The 24438-nt window shown below is 41.2% G+C and overlaps 1 protein-coding gene across 1 annotated transcript in view; it reads left to right on the forward strand.

Annotated features, from left to right (window-relative positions):
* Positions 1–24438, forward strand: part of LOC111217407 (cadherin-4-like) — a 226301-nt gene that overhangs the window by 99832 nt on the left and 102031 nt on the right. Inside the window, exon 3 of the mRNA XM_022739264.1 lies at positions 2283–2306. Coding sequence (XP_022594985.1) covers positions 2283–2306 — 24 coding nt within the window. The remainder of the gene's footprint in view (positions 1–2282; positions 2307–24438) is intronic.

The raw sequence follows: 24438 nt of genomic DNA on the forward strand, positions 1-24438 counted from the left end.
CAAACCCACAGGAGTACTGCTGCGGGAGCATGGGCACATCAAAACGCCACTCACATATTCACTGCAAATTAGTCTCCAAATCCACATAAGCCAATGATAGCTGGGAAGAAATGCAATAATCAATGACGGTGGTTTTCTTTACCTCCCTAAACCACAGAGTTATTTATGTGTGCTGACACCAATCAGCATGATATCTTTGCTCCGACCCAGCAAGTTGTAGAGGGGAGAGACGTGCTTCCTTTTGATTATTTATTATCACCAAGCTGGTGTGTGTTCATTATTTATCATTATTAAAATTTTGGTAATAGAGAGCATGTTATTACACTGTCTTCAAAATTCTCCCCTACCCCATCAGAGTGCACAGAGAGAAAGTGGCTCACAGAGAAGCACCCTGCTGTTTACTCCAGGTAGCTGTGCATAGGGGCAATTAATTAAGCCATAATTTAAATTATGCCTTGTTACATTAAATTTAAATCAAAGTTAAGTTATTTTGTCTCAAGCTTTTTGTTGAGGGATCTCAAGGTCTGTTTGGGAAAGCTTCACCTTCTCATTGTTTATCCACAGTACTGTGTTCAACTTATTAAGTTACACTGATAACTCAACAGCAGATTTGTTTCTCTTCCCCCATTATTGTAATGTTGTCATCATCTTAGGTAGAAGTTGAAAATAAATTGAAATTTTGAATGGACAAATCAGGTATGTTAGTCACCACAGACAAAGCAGGTAGTGACTTATCTCTCCTTTTCTCAGTTTTCTGAAAAATGTTTCATAATCTTTGGAAAATGATGGTCTACTTAGAAAAGTTAGCCGTGACATTTTTAACACAGCCTGCTTGTACTACTAGCACTTGCCAGAACATTTCTGTTTGACATACTGTAGTCTTTCTTTTACATAACAAATGACAAAAAAGTAGGATAGGGGCCAGTGGTTATGACATGTTGGATAATATTTTATTGGCTATGTGGCTACCCTGAGGGTTTTAACAGTGGTGAGAGTTTGTAAGCCTTTGGGGTGAAAAGGAAATGGACCAAGGATTTTCTTTTAGTGATAAGGTTGACTGCACTGGGCTGTGAGAGTGCTTCACTAACTAATTATTTGAAGCCTCCTCTCAGATTAGGGTAGACATGCAGAGCTTATGGACAGTCGCATAGCAGACAATCAGACCATGTAATAACCAGAGGGCCAATGTTTGCTCAAATCCACTGTAACACCTCACAAAACAAAAGTGTGTAAAGCCCTAATGCTCAGTCCAATCCCACGCCACACTGCCTTGATAAACACCGATGCCACCCCCACAATGGACGCTGTCTTTACTCTGGCAATTAGGCAGAGCTTTGGATTATCACTTCCTCAGCCCAGTACACCACAAATCCATCCGGATTCAATTATTCCCCTCCCATGTCTGTGGCCAGTTGGGCTTTTTGGGCAACTGGCCAGTAGAGAAATGTTCTAAAGGATTTGAACTGCTGAAAGTTATAAAAAAGAGTATTTTGTCTTTGTTTCTTATTTATTCTTTAGTCACTGCGAGTTTGACATGTCTATTAAATAAAAATGAAACCTTGGGAGCTTACAAAAACTGTCCTGGTTAATATTTTATAGGAACAATAAGTTAAATTTACTGTATTTTTCTCCTTCGCTACCACATGCCCTTCCTTTTGGGTTTTTTGTAAATGTTCTGTGTTGTATAAAAAGTGTGTTGCAGTACATCCTTTCCTCCAAGCAGCCCATGTTTTGATCCATGCCTTGTGGGCCGGGAGTGTCTCTTGTGGGCTCTGAGTAAGAACCTAAAATGCTTAAGGAAAGGATTTGATTTGCTCTGTCTTGCTGCACCTCAGTGGCATTATTTGTACTTATTAGAAAGCTCACTCAAGGTAAATTGTGTAAGAGATCAAGGATTTGCAGGGGTCTGGAGACTCTCATCCTTCTACTAGAGGCTTCTCTTCGATGCGTTTACTCAGATGTTTTTTTTTTTTTTCGTCCACACAGTCCCTCTTTATGGATTGGAGAAAAGCTGCTATGCGTGTTTGTGGGTATTGCGTAGTGCATGTACTGTATGTTTCCCCTGTGTGTTTGCATATTCAGGCACAGCTAAGTGTGAATGAGTGTGGCAAAGTGGATATTCTTTGCAGGGCTAAGATGAGAGACCCTCCCTGATTCTGTACCCCCCCAACCACCCCCTTACCCCCCAACCCTGTCATCTCCTGCGTTTTAAGTGTCTGCTATGCAGCAGCCTGTCAGCTCCTAACACATTCTTCTGTGTGTCTCCTCTCTTTTATCTACAGATACCACACTATCATCACAAAAAGGTAAGACAGCCCTCAATCAGTCACCTGTGGATCCCCTTGCATTTTCAGATGGGTGGCATGTAGGTGTGTGGTTCTGTGTGTCTGTGCGGATTCTCAGTTTTTGCTAATGAGATGAATAACATTTCCTGGTGTTGTTGATGCTGATTTGAAATTGAGTCATGCAGTGTTTCCGTCACAGAACAATCTGTTTGATTACAAAGTCAATCACTCACACCTACTGATACCTAGACTAAATTATCCTGCGATTCCGCAATGATAGACAGCCCACAGTCTGTGTTTATGCACTGCTTTCTGTAAGTCTTATGTTCAGACTAATCAAAGTTCTGTTTAGACTCCTCCACACTTTCATATGTGTGTTAATGTGAGGTTGGGGGAGGTGATTGTTTTTGCATAGTGGATCTTCGGGGAGAGGCGGGAGGTGTAGCGAGGGGAGGTGTGTGTAGGAATGTACCTGTAGGCTGTTTTGATTTTGTAAGATGATGAGGCCAGACAGTCAAACTGTCTAAACAGCTCCAGGGGTCTTGTTCTGAGTGGCAGCCTGCAGGTGTTGCACCAAGCAGTGCCATCTCTCTCCTCCTCATAGTGAAGATACAGTAATGGTAGAGGGTGTGTCACGCTCTGTGATTGCAAAGCAGAAGCAGACAATCACTCAGGAGAACTCCCCGCTGATTTTGTTGAAACTTTCTTTGACTCCCTGCTGTGCTTTTAAGAACTTGGGTTTTGTTTCGCACGAGCTCATACCAGAGCAGAACAGAACGCAGGTGAAAATATTTTCATTGTCACCTGGGTCTGATATAATGTGCACAACATGTATATTTGAAATACCTAAACAGCAGGAGTGTGTCTTTGGGAACATGGTGACATTTTTCACCTTACAAGGCTCCAGATCTGTTCAAGCCGCTTGCAGATACAGTGCAAGAGGCATTGACAGACTACATCTGTGTGACAGGTTACACTTAGTATGCCCTCACTCACACACATACACACCGTTGTGAGGGCTATGTATGTGATGACTATTCGGTGTGCGATGCTGTCAGATGGGCCTATAAAGGTAAGTGATGTCGGTTGCCCAAGCCTCGCTCGCTGATGAATGTTGAAGGGGAGCAGAGGCTGGCTCGCCGTACATCATCCCTCCACAGCCGCACTTGCATACATATCTGAACGAGAGGGAGACAAATAAGGCCACGCAACCCCAGCGGTGAATGAATGTTCACCTTTGTTAGCCTGTGTGTGTGTCCACGTCTATCTCGGACTTGTGCGTTTGTATGTCTTTCTTTTCTTCCCGTGCAACATGTCCAGTTCAAATCCGTTCAGTCAGAAGCATCAACAAAAACATTCAATGTCTCTTGGTCCCACACATTGAGAGTGTCATGGAGAAAAATAGCCTGCCGTATTCATTCATACACTGTGAGTTATAGATGGCTATGCAGCTATGACAGCGCCATTGGTACTGAAGAGGCATGGGGCCTTGAGGCAAAGATAATGTACATAAACCATGTGTTTGTGTCTGCACATCTCCTAGAAGACTGGACATACAAGTTTTTCTGTGGGTATGTGGGTGTGTGTGAGTGTGTGCTTGAGCATGAAAGATGGAAAAAGCAGGACATGTGTGTGCACTGGCAATGCCAACAACCCACAGTTGTCATTCCATCAATATTCAACATGAAAGAGGGTCTTACACCTGTTTAAAGAGAAGGATGTAACAGTAAACAGTATGTGTTAGACTGAAGGATAGCATGTAGTATTTAGGTCCAGGGAGTATTCAGACTGTTGCTGAATAACCTTTACTGTTGTTCCTTGCCAATATCATGATTAATACAGAACCTCATTATAATGTGACCTTATTCTTTACTTCTTTACTTCTGTGGAACATCCCCACTATCTGCCCCCCTGCCATGACATCCTTTATCCAACGCTTCTCCACCCCCTTAACACTCTTCCTCCCTCTCCTCTGCCAAATGAAGTATATTTATGGCACCTGTGCTGGAAAAACAGTCTCTAGGAGACGTCCCTCTAATTTCATTTTCAAAATGCCAGCAATAAATTTATCAAATGGGCTGAATCGAATTGGAGTCACACGCAGTGCCATCCGTCATGGGCTGTCCCTCAGGGGCCTGTGGGCGTACTTAAGCCAGCCAAAAACCTCTGCTGGCAGGAGAAAAAGACTGAGTGAGAGGGGAGTGGGGCTCCTGGTAGGAGGGAAACCAGATGAATGTACTGGAGAAATATGCTGAGAACAAAGATGTATGTGCATATCTTTATGTACTTAGATGCATATGCACAAGCATGGATTCGCTTGTGCATGAGTGTGGATGCATATGTGTGCACAGAGGTCAATGCTAATTCTTCAACACACCGAAGCCTCACGCTGGAGTCTCAGTTAAGCACTTTGGCTGTCGATGTGCTGGCGTAATAATTGATTAATTGCAACACAAGTTAATTGATTGTTTTGCTCATTTTTGCATTTGTAAATCCCTCACAGTTCAAACACCACTTTGAGCTTTATCCCCTCCCCTGCCTCTGAAAACGCCAGGTTCACACGCTCTGTGCCCTAATGTTCCCCTCCCATTTCTTACTTCCTCATCCTCTGTACCTGACTTTGGTACCTTTGCCTCTCTCTTTAAATGCCTTTGTCCCTGCTTCCCTTTTGTTTCACCCGTCTTTCCCTCTGCCTATCTTCCCTTCTCCTTTCAGCATTTATCACTGTGCAGGTTAAGCCAGGCGTGAGTGAGGGTAAAGCAGCTTAGTACTAACAGGGCTAATGAAGTCAGGCCCTGTATTCCTCTGACGGGGATCAGTGGCGCTACTTTGTGAAGCCTGTCAGCATTTAATGATTAGATGAAACATTCAGACACCCGCTACGAGAAGACAGGCACACTGATATGTGCTAATACTCAACCGTGGTCTCTCTTAGGCAGATCCACAAACACTTATGCATGTGCACATATTCGCTACACAGGCACATACAGGACATACGTCCACTCCCACCTCTCCCACTTTGCAAAGGCGTTGATTTATGACTCAAACATGGCATCAAGGGGTATACCCAGCAAAGTGATTGGAAAGAAAAACGAATGGCAGAGAGATTGAGAGACGAGCAATCTGGCTATTGATTCCGGCTATGTGCAGGAAGGTGGAGAAAAAAGTAAGCTGCATGAGAGAGATTTACCCCTCGCCTTGATGAGCAGATTGTAAACAACTCTACACACGCTATTCATGATGCATGCTGTGATCCATGATTTTTCACTGCTTCTCATTTCTGCTAAAAAAGCATGATAGATGATCAGTGAAAAGGCCAACATCTCAAAACCTTTTTGAACATTTCAAGATTCATCTCTGATTCATTCTAAATCCTATTAGATTAAGTTCTCTCTGCGCCCACGCATGGCAGCTTAATGTGAGCTTGTGCTGGAGTGTGTGTTGTTAGTATGTCAGTAAGTGTGTGAGTGTCAAAGTGGGAGGGTGTTTGTTTAAATGCTAAAACTGAGAAACGGAGTGACAGAGGCAATGGTTGGGTCAACAAACTGCCTGTTTGTCAGAGTGAAAGGGTGCCTACAAGGGCTTGGCTGCTTTTTGCCCCATTAGCCACAAGTGCTAATTTACCTGTCAACTTGCATCCACACAAGGACATTACTCTCATCTCAACTTCTCTTTCTGTCTCTCTCTTTCTCCAGCCCCTTCCTGTCTAAATTTGTACATTTCCAGACCTTTCCCTCATTACATTTTCTTCAACATCTTCCTTCCAATGCTAAATTGGAGCCAGATTCTGTCCTCACACCAGTAATTTCTTTCACTTTTGAAAGTACCTCCAGTTGAGGAGTCTTAAGACACAGAATTTGAATTAAATGTATGTGCATTTCTGCCAATGTGTGGCTGCTGCTCCCAGCCTCTCATGCAACTTTTGGTTTGGAAAGCCCCTTCAAAAGTACTTGGGGAAACCACTTGAAAGTACAGTTTTACAAGGAAGCACTTTCTTTAGATCCAAGGAGGTTGAATTCCAGCAAAGGTACCATGAGGACAAATCGACCGTTAGCCAGTTGTTCAGATTTGTCCTTCAACGCATGTCATTGTTTTTTTTGTTTTTTTTGTTTGACTTATAGCTGCACCCACAAACTGAGCCTAGAGTTTGCATGTGGTCTAAAGACGGATGTATTTATTGTAATAGATGATTGTTATGGAATATTATCTTATGCCTGAAGTTGCTGAGAATTTTAAAGTTTATTAATAATTTACCTTCAAAGTTTCTTGCCACGTCTTGTGATGGTTTGGTAGCTATAATAATTAGCTAGAGGCTACCTCTCACAGTACAGCACAGAACTACACAGAATACATCCAAATTGAATTAAGGATGTCTTCAACCTAAAGACAAAATAAAATAAAAGTAAAGAGAGAAAACTAGACTACTGGTTTATTTCAGCACTCTCAAAGAGCAGCTCGCTGTTTAACGCAGTATTTAGAAATGCACAGGGCTTTAATTATCATAACTGGTAACTGGTAATCACAATGTTGTAATCCTCATATGATCTCCTTAGCTATTAACAGCCTCGTAAATCCAGCTCCAAAAAGCCTCTCCGACACTACGTTCACATCAGAGTGTGATGATTTGGCAGTGTTATTCAGAGATAACATAATGAAATCCATCCTGCTTCCTTGATTTTATAACCAACACAACATATAAGGCTCTTCAATTACACACCTTTTCTACAAAACATGCACTTTTCTATGTTTACATGATACTAAGTGCAGAATTAAAACCATCTGAGTATTTTTTAACAAGAAGATCATTACACTAAATTTGTGGGAGTAGGCCGTCCTTTTTTTTTTTTTAACTCCTTGACTTGTAAAATCAGTGTAAAAAATAATTGCTGCAGAAGCAACACGTGAAATATTTGTATGACATTAAGTTATAATGAATCTCAGTTTTAAATAAATAAATGATTCAGTATCTAAGCACCTTGTGTATGGCAATTATATGCTTTTGTAGACTTTTGTGGCCTGTAAAATCTTCTTATAATCATATTACCTTGGCTTAGAGGAGCAGAAAAGAGGCATAAGTTTGTCGTTATTAGTTCCTCATCATTTATTCCAAACAACAGTATTTATAAATGGGTATGTGAAAGATTATTTGTGTAACTTTCGCAACTTCAAGTACACTTTATGACAGGATTACAGACACTTATAATCTCTAATACAGATTTCTTGTAAATAGTGTACAATGACTATAGCCCTTGATAAATCAGACATGTAGTAGCCTACATGTATTCTTCATAGCTCAATGATTGCTTCATTTGTTTGTTGACTTCACTGGGTGACGGTATATAGGCTACATGGTGGAAGTTATTTTTATTAAATCAAACAATAAATAACAAGTTATGAGAAAAATATGACAAATACCAAAAACGGAAAATATCTGTGTGGAGCATTGTCAACTCACTTCCCTCAAATCCTTGTAATGAAAAGATAAATGATCTTAATATCAGCTGAAGTAATGCTTTTAATTATTTTCAGACATCTGTCTTCATAACAGTGCAAATCTAAAGAGCTTTGTTGATCACATATCTGTCATATGGTGATACAGGTGGTGCTTTACTTCACTGTGACTCATAAGTTTTACCAACTGGCTGTACTCTATGTAAGTGTTAGAATACATTTTACTAATGGGTTGTTGGAAAGAAACACAACAGTGTTTTCCTAAAATTGGCACATGTGTATGAATGGTAAGAATGGCACATCGTTTTACAATGCAGGGGCAGCATTCCACAATGTTCTGCACACTCGACTAATGGGAGAGAGCCCTGCTGGTAATGTTAACAAGAATTTCTGATATTGGCTTTTTACGTTGTTTACCAAAGTTTTTTTAATGAATGTAATCTCAGACGGTATGCTCCTTACGCACTTACTAATTACCCTAACAATACATAGTTCTTTCTGATTTTCAACCTGGCTTGCCGTGTGGTTCTCTGGATGGTAATGGCGTTATTGTTCTAGACTGAAATATTGCAAAAATTGTTGGATGATTTGCCATGAAATTTTGCATTCTTGGTCCCAGAGGATGAATCCTACTGACTTTTGTGATCCCCTTGACTTTTCCATGAGTACCAGTAGCAGGTTAACGTTTTCTGGGAAATGTCTCAAAAACTATTGGAGGGATTGCCATTAAATTTGGCACAGTTATCTAAGCACCCCACAGGATGAATCCTAATGACCTTGATGTTCTCCTGATATCATCATGTGCGACTAGAAGGGCAAGGTTTTCACTCCATCAGTAAATCAGTTAAAAGATCTACTGGATGGAATGACACAACATTTTGGACATGTGTGCTTCTAAGCTGATGTTTTTGAATGACTTTTGTTTTCATTTGACTTTTCATCTAGACCCACCCAGGTTGACATTTTTAGTTTGACAGCGATTTGATGGATTGCCATGAAAATTGGTTTGCACATTCTTGCTTCCCACAGGATGAATTGTAATAACATTGATGATTGTCTGACTTGCCATCTTGCACCATCATCAGGTCAAATTATTTTACTTAATTAATTACTTACTTTAATTACTTTAAATTACCAATACTTTGAACAAAACCTGCTAAACGTATTACATTTCCATCAGTTGTAGTTAAGGTCTATTAGCAAAGGTCAGTATTTTAGCATGCCAACGTAACATGTTGAACATGATAAACGTGTAAATATACCTGCATGTTATCATTGTTATTGTGAGCATGTTAGCATGCTGGTGTTAATATTTAGCTCAAATCACCATCATACACTTAGGGACTGCTGTGCAGCCCCTAACGATGCTGTAGATTCTTAGTCTTTTTTTTCTGTCTGCCACCTTTTGTTTCCATACTCTCCCTCTTCCGTCACTACGGTATATTCCTAGTATATTTAATGACACAAGTTCTCTGTCAGTATCCAAGCTAGTTTAAATTGAATTTTGAGTTTTCATTCCAGCTCAGTCAGCTCAATCATACTTTGGCTGTCTGAAGTTGTCCAAAACTACAAGAAAAACACAACAATCTTAATTTAATAGAATTTATTTGAACCACAATCAACGCATTCCTATGTTTTTCTTACATGCAGTGAAACCACTCAACACCCTGTGTCTGATGCAGTAAGAGGACCTTCCGTTGGCCTTCCTCTGTATCAGTAATGACTGAATGAGTATGTGTGAACATGCAATGGTTTGTTTTTCTGCGGAGTCCTGCTCATGCTACTCTGGATCCCTGCAACGAGAACCATGATTACTTTGACCTTTTTTTATTTATTTATTTTTTTTAATTCAACTGTGTGCGCTCTGCAGGAAAGAGGGTTCATTACAGACATGATCTTGTCTATATTGCATCCCAGAGGCCAACTAATAAGGTCCAGTATATGTAGAATTCAAATGCCAGCAGAAGACACTGTAGGTTTCAGTGCGAACTCGCCAATGAGCAAAATTGAAATATCTGTGACAGGATTGGTGAAAATAGACGTTGTGAATAAGGTCACCTGCACATGAAACAGAAAGTAGCTTTTTTTCTTTTTTCTTTTTTTTTTTTTGTGAAACGCTGTTCATTATTGCTCACAGGAGGCTTATAATGTGTTTTGTTTGCCAGGCTAAACTCTGCAACATGTCCAATTGAGTGTTAGCCAGAGATAAAGATAAAGACAAAACCACACAAAGAGAGCCTCAGCAGACGCTCATCTTAGTCTCATTAAAGCTATCTGGGCATTGAAACATTTCTCAAGCAAAGACGGAGAGCACGTAAAAGCTGAGACAAGTATAACAAAAAGAACGGAGATGGAAGTAAACTGATCGCCACTCTTTCTTATACAATCCTGTTCTTAAGCCTCAACTGCCAATTAGATACAAGAACAGCCTGTTCCCTTAATGGATGAACTTAATTTAATATTGTGTTCTGCACAGTAGGGTGCAACACTGATTGCACTGGTGGATGGAGTTTTCAGGCCATTCATACAGGCTATGGTGTAATTGACTATGTAGACTGTAGCTTATCATAACTGTTCTCTCTTTCGTGGAGTGGCTCCATTTAAAAGGTAAGTCAGCTTTGTATGTGATGTTGTGTGGCAGGTCTGGAAGATTAGCGCATGTCTGCCCAGAGATGCCTGTGTTGCTGCGTGGTGTCACCTGGGAACAGGGCTGTAGTAATCCCATGGAGCAAATATCTGTTTGTCATGATTCAACAACATGTAATTGTCGCAGGACGACCTGCTCCGAGTCACTTAGATGATTCATACATCTTTGTCTGTTTACTGACAAAATGCCACAGTTGGGCTCGAAGCCCTACAGTGCTGGCATTGCCGGGGAAGCGGGTGGCATATTGCTCCCAGTAGGACCGCGCCTATGTAGGCCTGCTCGGCAGAGGGATTTGGCCAGCTTGGATTAGCTCAGCAGGGTGAAACAGAGGGATGCAGACAGGGAGGGGCAAACAGGGAGTGGTAGACAGAGTACATCTGTCTCTGCTCAGTACACGGACACCTGAGAAACCTGAGAAAGAGCTGCTAAAAGTCATGGTGAGTGTTGTTCATACACTGCTGAAACATGAAACAACTACCCGTACCTCTGCTGTTCGCGCTAAACTCTGAGCCAAACTAATCAGTAATAAATAAAACATTAGATTTCACATTATCTTTTGAAATAGTTTTTTTTTGCCCCTTTTCAAGCTTTTGGATTTCTTCTTTTTGTGTTTAATAATGGCTATAAACTTCTGAGCAAGGATATGTGAATATTCATTCAAATGCCCATAATGAGATAAACACATCTCCCGACTCCACAGTCACACTAATTAAGCAGGCTTTTTCCCTCTACAGTGCTGTGCTCTCAAACCTCATCAGCTGCTCAAAGGCATGTCACCACAGTTATGGCAGATGGGTATTCTCAGGCCAAAAATAAATAAGTTGAAATGGTTAAAAAAAAAACACGCAAACAGGAAAGAAAGCTGAGCCAGTTGCCTCTGACAGACTGCTGAGGAAACGTCTCTTTATTCTTTGCTCAGGCTGGTTCATTTCTGTCCGAGCGATGGATCTAATCCAAGAGTTTATTACCAAACTTCAGATGCGAAGCCTATTCGTTTTCTGACACCAAAGAGGGCCAAGAAAATGAATCGGGGTCTGGACAAATTGGCATCACTCACATGAGCGCAGCGGGAAGAAATTTTCAGATACAGAAGTCGTGTCTTCCATCAGCTCTTCTCCAGCATCTTTCAGACTTTCTCTGATAACTATTCTAATTTTCACTTTTCACACTGTCACAGTGGACACTGTTGAGTATATATTTTATCATACATGTCAATGCACATTCATGTTTAAATCAAATAATAATGTAAGTTCCGTCTTTCCTTTGGGCTCATGTAATAAGATTCAGTTGTGTGAGATTGGAGGAGAGAGAGAGAGAGAGAGAGAGAGAGAGAGAGAGAGAGAGTAAAGCAAGAGAGGGATAACAAAGTATCACATTATGAGGTGTATTTGCTGCATCAGGTATTCAGGTCCCACATCCCGTTCTCCAAACATCCTAGAATTCCCAGGGTTCATCTCCCTCGCTGTTTAGAAACCAAACAGAAAGGCTCTGGGAGGCGTTCTCCATTGAAGACCATTGTAGGAGTAAGAGAGGGCAACCACAGTGAATAAACAGCCATCTCATAACCAAATGAAGGAGCAAAAATTGATGCCTTGCAGGAAAAATGGCAGAAAATGATTAAAGGTTTAGAAAGAAGAGAAAGAGGAATTATCCATTAAATTACATTATAATAATTTACAAAAGAGAGGAGGGTGAGAGGAGAGGACAATAACCAAGTTTGTTTGGAAGTGTTGCTCTGCTTCTCCAATGTCCTGATCCTGATGGGATCAATGATTACCCGTTGGTAATTGATAAAAAATATTGATAATATATAATGAACAGTCTACTGTATAAGATCAGATCAAGGATTAATAAAAAGAATTAAAAAAAAAGTTAATTTATTCACTTGGCTTTATTCATGCATGCCTTAGCCTTTGCGAGAAATCTAAAGCCCTTTGGTCACCTTCCCATTGTGTTCACAGGGGCTGAACTCTTAAGCATAATTTCTTGTGTCACTTTAAGTAACCACTTTACACTCAGCAGAAATCAGGATAACAAATTACTGTGCAAATCTACCTAAGTTTCCAGTCAGCCTGTTTACCCTGGGGAGAGACATGGCACCTAAGAAGCAAGGTAGGCCGAGATGGATTATTCTAGGCTAATTCCAAGCACAAATCAGCTCACAGCCATCAATAATTCATGTGCAAGTCTTTGAAAAGTAAACACTGCTTAGCCCATTAGAGAAACCAGAATGGCACAATGCCATAATGGCAAAAAATACTGTACACAACTTAACTCCACAAACAGGGGGGTCTGTAGTGGCTACAGAAAAAAATGCTGGTGCTCTACATGGAAATGCAACGCTCATTAAAGGAAGTAGAGTATTTTGCAGACCTATAACCAGTATTACCTGGTGCAGCATTAGCATGGAATTGACGCTTAAGATGACGGTACAGGGAGGCAATTAGAGTGACAGCTGGTGCTGAGATGTGTTGAGTTTTGTGGATTGATCTTCTCTGTCAGCTTTGTTTCTGTGCACTTCAGACATGCTCTCATTCAGTCATTAAATGCACGTAGCTTAAATGCTAAAGAGGATCCCGCTCCCACTGTAAAGTTCATTTTTGTTCTCCTTTTTCCTATATCGTTTGTGCATTGACTTTCCCTCCCGCCTACCCTCAGCTCGTCTTTCATGTATTTTTTCAAGGCCTGTTTTTGATATTAAGGCAAAGGGGAGTTGCTGGGTGTGCAGTATGTTTACGTAGCTTTTAGCAGTTCCCCGTCCTCAGCACTGCAATTCCCACCTGAGCAATGCAAGAAGATAGGGAGTGGTGTCTGTCTTTGTCTGTCTAGGATGCTCATTAGATAAAGAGGAGGTTCATGTACTGTGCTTCCACTAGTGGTATTACAGTCTACTTCTCTGTCTGGATTCTGTCTTTCTTTCTCTCGTTCTCTCTCATCTTGCAATGCTCTGGAGATGGTCTACTCACTACAAACAGCATCTGTCCGTGAGAATAATAACATCTATAATCATTCCCTGGAGAGTCAACAGTGTAAAACAGATTTTTTTTTTTTTTTTTTTTTTTTTAAACTTACTTTGCAAGTCAAAGTTTCAGATATATGATTTATAGAGACCACACTCTGGATTTTCTCTAACTGCATCGGTTTCAAATTATACTGATAACAAGAATTTTACATTAGCTCTTGTATGATACTCCCTTTCTACATATTTTATTTTTCTCCTCCCTACATCTTTTTGAAGCATACTGTAGCTTATCAGTCCACCAGATGGGATTTCATGTGGAGTTGCATAAAACAGGGAAAAGTCTTTGCAAGAGTGTTTTTCTAGTTTTAAATGTGTGGCACTGATTCATCTCGTTTAACCTCTCCTTGGATGTAGCAAAGAGTCCCTTCACACTACCCTCCAAAAAGTAGAAATCATATCCTGGAGGGAGTAACTCATCTTTCCAACACTGCATGTGGGGAAAGTTTATTCACATGGGATTTTTATGACAGGTTTTCAAGCATATGGATTTGTGTCTCAATGCAAAGAGGAGTGAGATAGACAGTTGGAAGGGATCCCAGATGGATTAAATGCTTACTTTGTACGTATGTGTAAGTGTGTATGTGTCAAAAGTGTATGTGTGTGTGGGCGTGTGTGTGTGTGTGTGTGTGTTTGCGTGCACGGGTACACATGCGCATATAGGCAAGCTTGCACACACTCACCCATGTATGTTTGTCTGTCTATCTGACAGTACATGTACATGTTTGTGCACACTCAAGTGTATGAAAGTTATCACTCTTGTTGCAGCTCACTCCATTAGTGTGTAGGGATTCTTGTGCTATGCTCCCAGCCAGAGGAGACCAATTAAAGCTATCAGGCAGCGTCAGGGGAACCAGGCTGTTCTCTGAGCCTGCAGAGCTGGAGAACAGAGGGTTTTAGACTCGCTCTATCCTGATCCTTCAGCTCTGCAATGCCTGCCATTCTGGAACAATTACAGGTACACACACTATTAAATGATACATTAATGAATTCATTGCTTATACGTTTTGCATCTGTCTTTTTCTTTGTTTTAGTTTTCATTATTATAATAATCATCATCATAGTTCTCCCCCACGTAATCCTGTTCACAGTCACAAGCGGCTGGATTGGAGTCGACAGTGGGCAGAAGGTCAGGTCACTGTAGGGTTAAAACATGTAGATCACTCATAGTTATTTTAAGGGCAGTTTAGAGTCTACAGTCCTGCTGCACTGGACTGTGGGAAATTGCAGACATTTTCCACAGGCTTTTTGTATAATGTGTTAAATATGAATTTCAGTTCTTTCAAAACTTGAAACAACTGAAACATGTAAGTCATATCATTGGTTCCAGTCCAGTAAAGAATTAATTCAGTTTTAACTTGCCCCTAGTGTTAATAAGAGTGGAAATATGTTCTTCTTTGGCAACTCCAAACCCTCTTTTTTGTATGACCTTATTTCATTAGACTGACAAAAAACAGAATGATTTCAAAAAGAGAAGTTTTCAATGCAATGAGGATGTTTGCATGAATACTTTTAAAACATTCCTGTCTCCCTAATTGAAATGCAGAGAGGAGTTGCAGAGATTCAACACAGTTTGAGGCTTTCCCAGCGGGTGTTATTATTGTGTGGTTTTCCTGCAGCCTTCTACACTAATGCTCCTCTCCTCAGTGATGCTTGACCATGCTTCGGGGCTTTGTTATAGCATGGAGGCCGGAGATGTCATACCCTGTTACAAAATAAGGCACCAAATATGAACTTCCTCTTTCCCTCTCCACCGCTCCCTTCCCTCCCCCTCCTGCTCTCCCCCCTGCCCTGGGGATCACTGCCGTGGAAATAGAGCCCGCTCCGTAGTGTCTACTCAGTAGGTAATAACTTGCTGTTCAGGCTCAGATAAAGAGCTCCATTCATTAAAGTGGCTGCTCTCTTTCTCCACACGAGTGACACCTATCCCCTGGGAGAGCAGCGGTGAACTACAGGGTTGAAACCACAGGCACAGCGCTGATTGCCTCCCTCCGAGCTATTTGGTGGAGAAGTCTAACACCCTCTACACACCAGCTCCCTGAGCCTCATTCTCCATCTGATCTTCATTTCTTTCATGGGGAATCCCTAACCTTTTTTTTTTTAACTTCATCCTTCATTCCCCTGCCTACATTTTAACGCACTAACTCATTGCCTCTATTATCCCCTTCACCTGCTGCTGCCTTCACCTGCACATCTCCATCTGTTGCTCTAATCACACCTCCACTCTCTTTCACTCGTCACATTGGTGGTTTCCCCCCCTCACCCTCTTTCCCATGCCGATCTCCATCATCAGCTTTGATTGTTTCTCTTTTCTCTATCCATCTACCCTTTCCAGTTCTGTCTCCCCCTCTGTCTCTTCAGCGTGTCTTTGAGGTCCCTGAGCACTGGGAGTCACTGATGCATGTACCGGTCAGTGGTACTCATGGGTAATGTGTAGATCATTCATCCTCTGGACAGGTATGTAATAGAGGCGGGACGAAGGGGAGAAAGGGGACAGTGGGAGATCTCTGGAGGTATGAGAATCAATTTCTTCGGGGAATCACTGGAGCAAAGAAGTAGAACCTCTTTCTCTCTTTGAACCTCGATCTTTTTCTCTCTCTCCGCCTCCTTCTCTCTTTTTCTCTCTGTCTTCATTTCCCCACTCTGCTATCTCATTCCTTTCCGACTGCTCGTACTGATCAGCTCACAAGACACATTACACTAGCCAAGCAGCAGGATAAATCCCTACACAAATTAGAACACAGTAGCTATTATTTAAGTCAACCCCTTCTCTTGGTTCCAGCAAGAAAATTATACCCCTAAGTTCAGAACTGCAGAACAAAGGAAACGCAGTCGCTTTTCTCCCATCCACCATATCTCCCTGGGTACAGTAGTGCATCTGAGCAAACCAAAAAGAGTGAGAGAGAGGGACACAGAAAAAACCTACATTTCCCCTGTAGTGCTACTAAAGCTGGCTACACATAAACAGCAGTAACATGCATGCAGGCTGTTTCAGTCACCTGTGAAATAGAGCGTTGGTTAAAATAGGCCGACATGCATGCGCTTGGTACCTGCAGGAAAGACGTGCATGCTAATGGCTTTAATGGCATGACCATCCAGCACAGGTTCCACTTCATAAACTGAAATGAACGACTATTGGCTGACTAACACACATCATTTGACCTGGCACACTAAAGGAAACGATGATGTGGGAGACAAGGAAAATTGCTCATCAATCACGACTACGGATGGTCAGACGCTCTCATCTTGTAGTAGTAATGCTCAGTGAATTGATTATGGAATGATGAGGTGGAGTAAAATGCTGCGTCTCACACATTTATAGCAGAGTGAACAATTTTTTTTTATTTATGACGGCCATAAAAGGTTTGCACAGATGTTAATGTGGCTACACAATCTCTGCAATGGCGTGTCAGTTCTGTGTATTATCTCTTATTTGGAAAGGATTCAGTGATGAAGTGTTATAAAGGAGTAAGTGTGTGAGAAATAGAAGAAGAGACAGAGAGAAAGATAAAGTGAGTGAAAGGCACAGAGGGCCAAGGGAGGTTCTGCAGAGTGGGTTTTCCACTCTACCAGTACAGAAATGATGCATAACTGCACAGTATGCCCTTTAATTGGCGCTATTAATATCAGTTAAAGTTTTAATACCTATTTATTAAAACTTTAAATTTTTTCGGAGGCCTAATGTGAATAGAATTATGAATCTCAAGGGCTGTGCTCTATAAAAAGGCTCAGACATAAATTATTAACGCTCTACCACTTCATCTGCAAGATCTCACTCTTACAAGATTTGTTAAAAAGGAAATAGCCCAAAGGTCTAATATTAGGATGAATTTTCAACATTAAATACTTTACATGCAAGTTCCTTATTTCCTGAATAATTCTCTTAAAATTGCACGTGACCTCCACATTACTAGAAAGTTCCAGCAGTGCCTTGAACGTACTCATCATTAGCCTGTGGAACTTGACAGATTTCTAAATTGGTCATGTATAAAATGTAAACACAGCGTGGAGGAAGACAGAGAGGACTTCTAAAGTACACAGCAGCCTAATTTGTGTGAAAATCAGTACCACTTATCTGCCACAAAAAAAAAAACGGCAAAATGAACAGAGAAACACTTCAGGAAGACGCAGATTCAGTGATCCCCTGTTATTAGAATTAATTATGGTTCAGAGATTAGAAACTTTCTGCTCTGACAATGACTTATCTGTAGTTTATAGGTTCAACTTTACAAAAAGTTTTTAAATATATTTTATGGCCAGCAGATGCATCAGCAGTGTGAAATGCCTTCATAGAGACCGAGAGAGGGAAATACGAGGAGTAGATGCAGGATATGCAGAACACTGTGTTACATTAGCATCATGAGGGAAGATGGATTATTCTGCTGCAGCCTATCAGCTTATTTATGAGAAGAGCATGCCTAGGGTACATGTTCATTTGAAAAGGAAATAGGAACAATGACAAATACTGGCACTGAACATTTATACAAGATTTTAATCATTAAGTTAATCATATAGTTAATAATAATTATATTTTTTTTATGCAATTAAGCTCTGTATGAATGTAATTTATAGGTGTTGGATAATGTCTTGGCATCTCTTTCATTTCACTGGGATTTGAATTCTTATAAAAAGGCATTCACCTATTATGGGTCCAAAACCACCACACATGTATATTGTAATGTATTTAATTGACTTGGTAAAACTTCCAGGCTCAGAGCTACTCGCATCTCACTCCTCCACGCTCCGCTTCTTTATCTATTTTCTTCCTTGTGTCCTCGACCAACCCCAAGTATTCTATTTCATCACTTCCCTCACAGTGGTCCCCTGTACCTCCATCTCCACCTCATGGTTTCAGCTGGAGAGTGTGAAATGAAGCTTGTATAATTAAATATTAACAGCCTGCTGATGAGGGGATTGAGAGCGAGGGTGGGAAGAGGAGCACACCACTGAATCCTCTGCCCTACTTCTTACTGTTAACGTCCACTGGGAATTATTCATATATCAGCTAACCTGCACTGGCACGTAAGAAGGCACAGGGTGAGTGGTGAGCTGTGCCAGAGTGGCACTGAGTTAGCCAGGGTCAATCAGCATTAATAGAAATCCTATTGGGGGAATAGAATTCCAGGGTGGAGGGAAGCTTTCATTATTAATTAGCCTGTCAGATGCTGTTCTTATCTGTTTGGATGGGAGCGTTCAAAAGAGAAGTGGCTGCAGTATTAGGTTTTAGCTATACTGCAAATGGAAAGGGAATTGATAATTGTCAACATGCCAGTGCAGACCAGAGAGCGCTGAATTTATTATTCGATTCAGAAGTGAATCAAGTTGCTCACAAGACACTTTTGTACACAACACATAAGACCACTCCCTATCTTGCATAACATGCTCATGAAAAACTCGACTCCTTACTTTCACCCAGAACACAGTACTTGATGTTTGGCAGTCATGAATAAAGCCAGATGACTTTTTATGAGGAAGCGCTAATTTTAATCCGCTAGCTATTATCATATTTGTCTTCAGCTGACTCGTAGCTTAACATGTACTAATAGCAGAGGAAAATGTGCAAACCCTCCTAAGGGACAATACTTGTTCCAGTTCTGCTGTTTGTTGAAGCATTAACATACACAAGTCCTCATAATCTCAACAATTAGACTTGATTAAACCAGGGTTTATGCAGTATCTGAGCAGTGCGAGTGGATCGGCATAATGTGCCGTGGTCTCTTAGTTTCACTGTACATCATCATAATGTGCAACAAAGATGAGATTTTAGTAATGGCTTCCTCATTATGTTATGAAGCATTTAAAGACATGGCAAACTTGTGCCGAGTTGTGCTTGCTGTTTGAGTGTTAGTGTTGCGTGGCGTGCTTAAGCTCTCTCCAGTTCTCACTCCGCTCCAGTCAGGCTATTAGAGACCTCTCTGGTCACACCTCTTAGAGCAGAGTCTTTCTTTGTGTGTGTGTCGGTACATTGCTCTGTGCATGCGTGCATCTGGGTTGTCTTTAAAAGTGGACACGGCACCATTCCCGCCACGGTCCCTTAATTCCTCTCTGTGAGATATCCATGTTCAGAGTGAACGCATCACACAGCTCAAGGAGGCCGTGAAGCAATTAGGGCTCTCTGCCGCCCCTGGCGTGTCAGCTCCAGTAAATAAAGCTCCCTGCTGCTCCGAGCGAGCTATGACGGGAGAAAACACAGAACAGACTTCAACTCCAGCCGCTCCCGGAATTCAAAGGGATGAACACCCGCTAACCTTCCCCTCCCTTCCACTCCTGCTCGGCTGAATTGCAGAGCCCAGTGGAGGGAGTGGGAGGTGGGTAGTGGCTGTGTGGGGGGCGGGGGTCACTTCTAGATCTCCCGTCTAGAAGTGACCACCCAGTGAGGCTAATGGTTCCAGTGCTTTATGCATCTCCAGCTGTGTGAGCAGGTTAACCAACCTACGTACAACATCTATGCCATTACAATCTTGTTTTGGTCTCACCCTCTTTATTCCCACTGCTTGATGTATTTCTTAACTCACTGACCCGAAGTGCCGGACTTTTGTTTCTCACATTGAACCTGGCTGCCTGAATGGGTGTTAACCTAACAAAATTTGAACCCAATCAGAGATCAATCTACCAATAATGACAGGTGACTTTTACTCCATCTCTCATTTGCTGCCCCTGGGTGATTAGCATTTATCTAACCAGACAGACCTGCCTACACACACACACACACACACACACACACACACACACACACACACACACACACACACACACACACACACACACCAGCTGAGGATGCACAGCAAGTAATTATCCCGCCCCTGTGGTTTTCCTGAAGGGCCACAGACTCACCCCAACCTTGAAACTTAAAATAGCTGATGAAAGTTCTCTGCATGCTACCTCTGATTTGTCCCCTTTAGAGTTTTAAATTCCAAATGTGTTCATTATTTGGTTCTGAAAGGCCTCCCTGTGCCTCAGAGGAGGCATTTGTTATCTATAGTCTAAGGAACAAAGTTAAGCCAGAGAGGGAAAACACAGGGAGAGAAAGAAAATTGGCAGTGAAAGAGAAGAGTAGATGATTTCCCCTGTTACCACTCTGGCTTTAAAGAGTAAACATAATAATAGTGCTCACCTGTTGGTGTCTGGGGCTTTGCAAGGGACCAGACACACTCAGTATATGGGATGCACAGCTTCAAATACCTGCTTTGTTAACAACCTCCAAAGGCTGAAATGAGGGTGAAAGTCACACCACTACTAATGACACCACTGCTTCTAGCACTAGCACTACTACTATTACCATGAATCACCATCTTCATCATCATCATCATCATCATCATCATAATCATCATTATCATTATTATTATTATTATTATTATTATTAGTGTAATCATTTTCAAAGCAGATTAAGTGACTTTCACAGAACTAAATGAAAATATAAGAGATCAAATTGTCAGGTAAAATAATAAATGGGACGGCAGCTGAGTGAAGGGAGAAATCATGAAAGTAAAACATGAAGAGGGTGTTCAAGGACTATCAAGTAAAGATAATTACATAAATGTTTGTTTTTTAAAGATGATACTGACTGAACTCATTGGAAAGGTCATTCCAAAAACAGAAACAAATCCCTTGATTCGAGCACATCAGAAAATCGAAAAATCTATTTTGGTGTGTTTGTGATCATTTTATATATTCATGTTCTTTTTTAAATTGCTGCAATAGATCTAGGTGTGTATCATGAAGTTCAGAAGTGTTTTGTGTGTGTTTATTTGCAATATCACTTGTTTGATGTTGTTGATAATGTGATTCTGCTAATGACAGTGGTAATTGCAGTGGGAGAGAGAGAGGACTGGCCTGTTTGTTGCTGAGCTTGTAAAAGAATGGCTGAACATGCACCTGCCATCTCCAGAGATACTCATTAAAGAGGAGAGATGCCAAGACCCAACATCTCAGTTCCTCTTGCATACCCGTAGTGGAAACTGTACACAGTGTAGTTACACACACCCGCATACAAGCACACACACTCAAAAGCACACACACGTCTATGATAATCAAAATTTGATTTTTTTTTTTTTTTTTTTTTTCCCCCTTTGGTGAGATTCTGATTCTGTGTCCACATGTTCTGATTCCATTCTCAGCTGCAGTCAGAGTAAACGGCAGAATGCAGGTTAAGGTGTGAAATTACGACCTAACACAATCTCCTCCTCTCCAACTTAAAACCAGGGCAGGAGCTAATGCCGTAGAGTACTGACTCACCTTATTATCGTTAGCTATTTTCAGAAACTTCCCCAAATGTATACTGATTAAACAAGAGGAGATGAAAAAGACGAAGCATGTCTGATTTAGTCTAAGGTCCAGCCCTCGTGGGCAGCCATCTAGATTGATATTGGCAGATCAAAGCATGTTGGGTGGATAGAGTGCAAAGTGTGAAATAAGATGTGCTTGCGCAGTGCACACATATATGCCCATATCAGCACCAATGAGATCACACCTCCCATCACAATTTCATTTCATTTGCATGTGACATGTTTCATTTGTGTTCATGCCCCATGAAAAAAAAAACAGCATGTAAAGTCCATCCTCTAATTATAACCTACATTATCTTACTGAAAGTCACCTCTATATACAGGAAACTTAACAAGAGTCCCTGAGCGCTTATGTGCACTGTTGTGTAATGCTTGTGTCGTGTATGAAGGTATGTGCATGTGTGTGTGCTCTTTCATGAGTGGGGAAAGCCCATAAAGGGAGAGGATGTGAATAGAAAGGGGATTTTAAACTTTGAACCATAGCAACTAATTGGTCTGCCAATTTTTCTGACTTCCTGCTGCTTCTGTGCTGTTCCACAACAACCCCTTTAACTCTCAATGAAGTAAAGAGCACTCTCGCTGAGTCTGTCACCTCTGTCTTTTACTGTCAATCACATTTCTCACCTCGCCTCTTGAACTATTCTCTCTTCCCCCTTTAACTTCCCTTATCTCTGTCTTTTAAAACTCCTTGTCTCAATCACCCCCTCCTGAATCATTTGTTCGATGTCTTTGATTTCCTCCTTGAAGCCAGGAAATGAAAGGTTAGAGACTCTGATTGTTAGCTGCCTGGTTCCGGTGTGGCCTGCTTCAGGCCTGTCAAACAACCTCTTTAAAGGTTCGACAGGAAGAGCAGAAGACACGGATGAAAGAGCAGGGGATGACATTTGTCTCTCACTAAAGTTAGGCATTGTTATTTTTCCACATTTTTACCGTTTTCTATGCCGTGCCCTGTCTTTTGACAGCATGTTTTACCTTTAACATCTTCAAACAAGGAAACAAATTATAAGTCTGTGTTTGAATGTGTGTTGTCTTTCAAATAGTTTGCAGCTTTAAATGTAATCTTCACTTTCTTCCCTACTTCTCAAAGGACAGAAAATACCCAGGGATCTTTTCTACAACCATTTTCTTTCGCATTGGTGGTTTACAAAACCCACTGATCCCAGTCACTTTGTGTCTTTGTGTTGCCTATGATCAAGACAGCGTCTTTTTAAAAACTGAGAATAAGACAAAAGGGAAGTAATGAGGTACAGATATCGCAATCAGAGGTTAAGAATGTAAGGAATAAGAGAATCGTCTCAGGATACACCATACAAAGCTTTGTCTTTCAAAAGGGGTGAACATGCTTTTCATCTGTTTTTGTGTGTGCGTGTATTTGTGGTATTGTATCTGCAGGTGTGTGTCTGTATTACAGAGCAAGAAAATGAGGAAGGTTTCTTTTTCTAAGAGTAACAACATGCATTGAGCGGCTAGGCCTGGAAATGAGATAGATAGATAGATAGATAGATAGATAGATAGATAGATAGATAGGCTGTCTGTAATGTCTTTATCCTCATCACATTTTGGAAGTGTAATTTTTATTCAGTGCTGGATTATGGCCTTGTAATCTTTTTTTAGTTGAAATTAAGGTAAGATTATTTTGCTGACATGGAAGCACCTTGTGCATGTTTCTTCCTGTCTGGGGTCCCCTCTGGCCAGGATTGGTCATTTGGCCACCATGGCAACGAGAACTTTACCCTGTTCCCATATCCGCCCCAGACTAGTTCACCCTGAAAATGTCATATCTAATATTGACTCATTTTAGCATGAAACTTTAATAAGCTGTCAGAGAGGGGAACCCAACCAGACACTGTCCATAAAGGGTATATCCGGTCTCAAATTATTGGCCCTGTTCTTCTTTCCCAGACCCATTCACATTCATCTTTAACTTTCTCTCTATTACATTCCTTAATGTATGGCTGTGTAATATGTCATAGCTATGCATGGGTTTCTTCATCTCATGCAGCTTCACATTACAATTTCATCCCTCAGTTGAGTTTCAGCCCTTCTTTTTTTTCCCCCCATTTTTTCTCTGCGCTGCTACTCCACCTCTCTTTTCCTTTGTTGTCTGTCCTTCTGCTGTCATCTGATTGATGCCTTTGCCAGTGTGCTGCGTACTTCATTACTCTGATTTTACCATGTCTCAGGTGGGCTTTGCACTGGGGAGACTGTGAAGAACTAGAAATGTGTCAGTAGTGGTTGGGGGCATGGTGCCCTACTGAGCAAATAAAATCACCCAAATAACATCACAAAAATTGTCTCCTGTCAGTGCTCCTGTGAGAGTAGATGGGAAGAAAGGTTTGCATTGAGACCATTCAAGGAAGTTAGTGGAGACAAATATTCATATAGACTGCTGGGGCCAATGTACGGCTATGCCATATGGCAGAAACATATGTTGTGTCTCAATTCGCATACTTCCATAATTACACTTGCTATTTTAAATCCATAAGTGCATTCACATTGACAAGTACAGCGACATACAGTTCACAGTAAGTACCTGCATGATGCCCTCGAAACAGTCAAAAATTTGAGTGTACAACACTGGACGCTTCATACTTTTGACAGTCGCCATCTTGGCTACGTATTGGAAAGGAAGGGACAACCACTGTATTTTCTCAAACTTAATAGCGACTGAGGGAGGAGGACACGTCATTGGCACCGATTTCCATGCCGCATGACACGGGGCACACACAGGAAAGTCAAACATTCATTTTT

Source organism: Seriola dumerili, unplaced genomic scaffold, assembly GCF_002260705.1.
Source record: "Seriola dumerili isolate Sdu_G_001 unplaced genomic scaffold, Sdu_1.0 BDQW01000043.1, whole genome shotgun sequence".
Taxonomy (NCBI): Eukaryota; Metazoa; Chordata; class Actinopteri; order Carangiformes; family Carangidae; genus Seriola; species Seriola dumerili.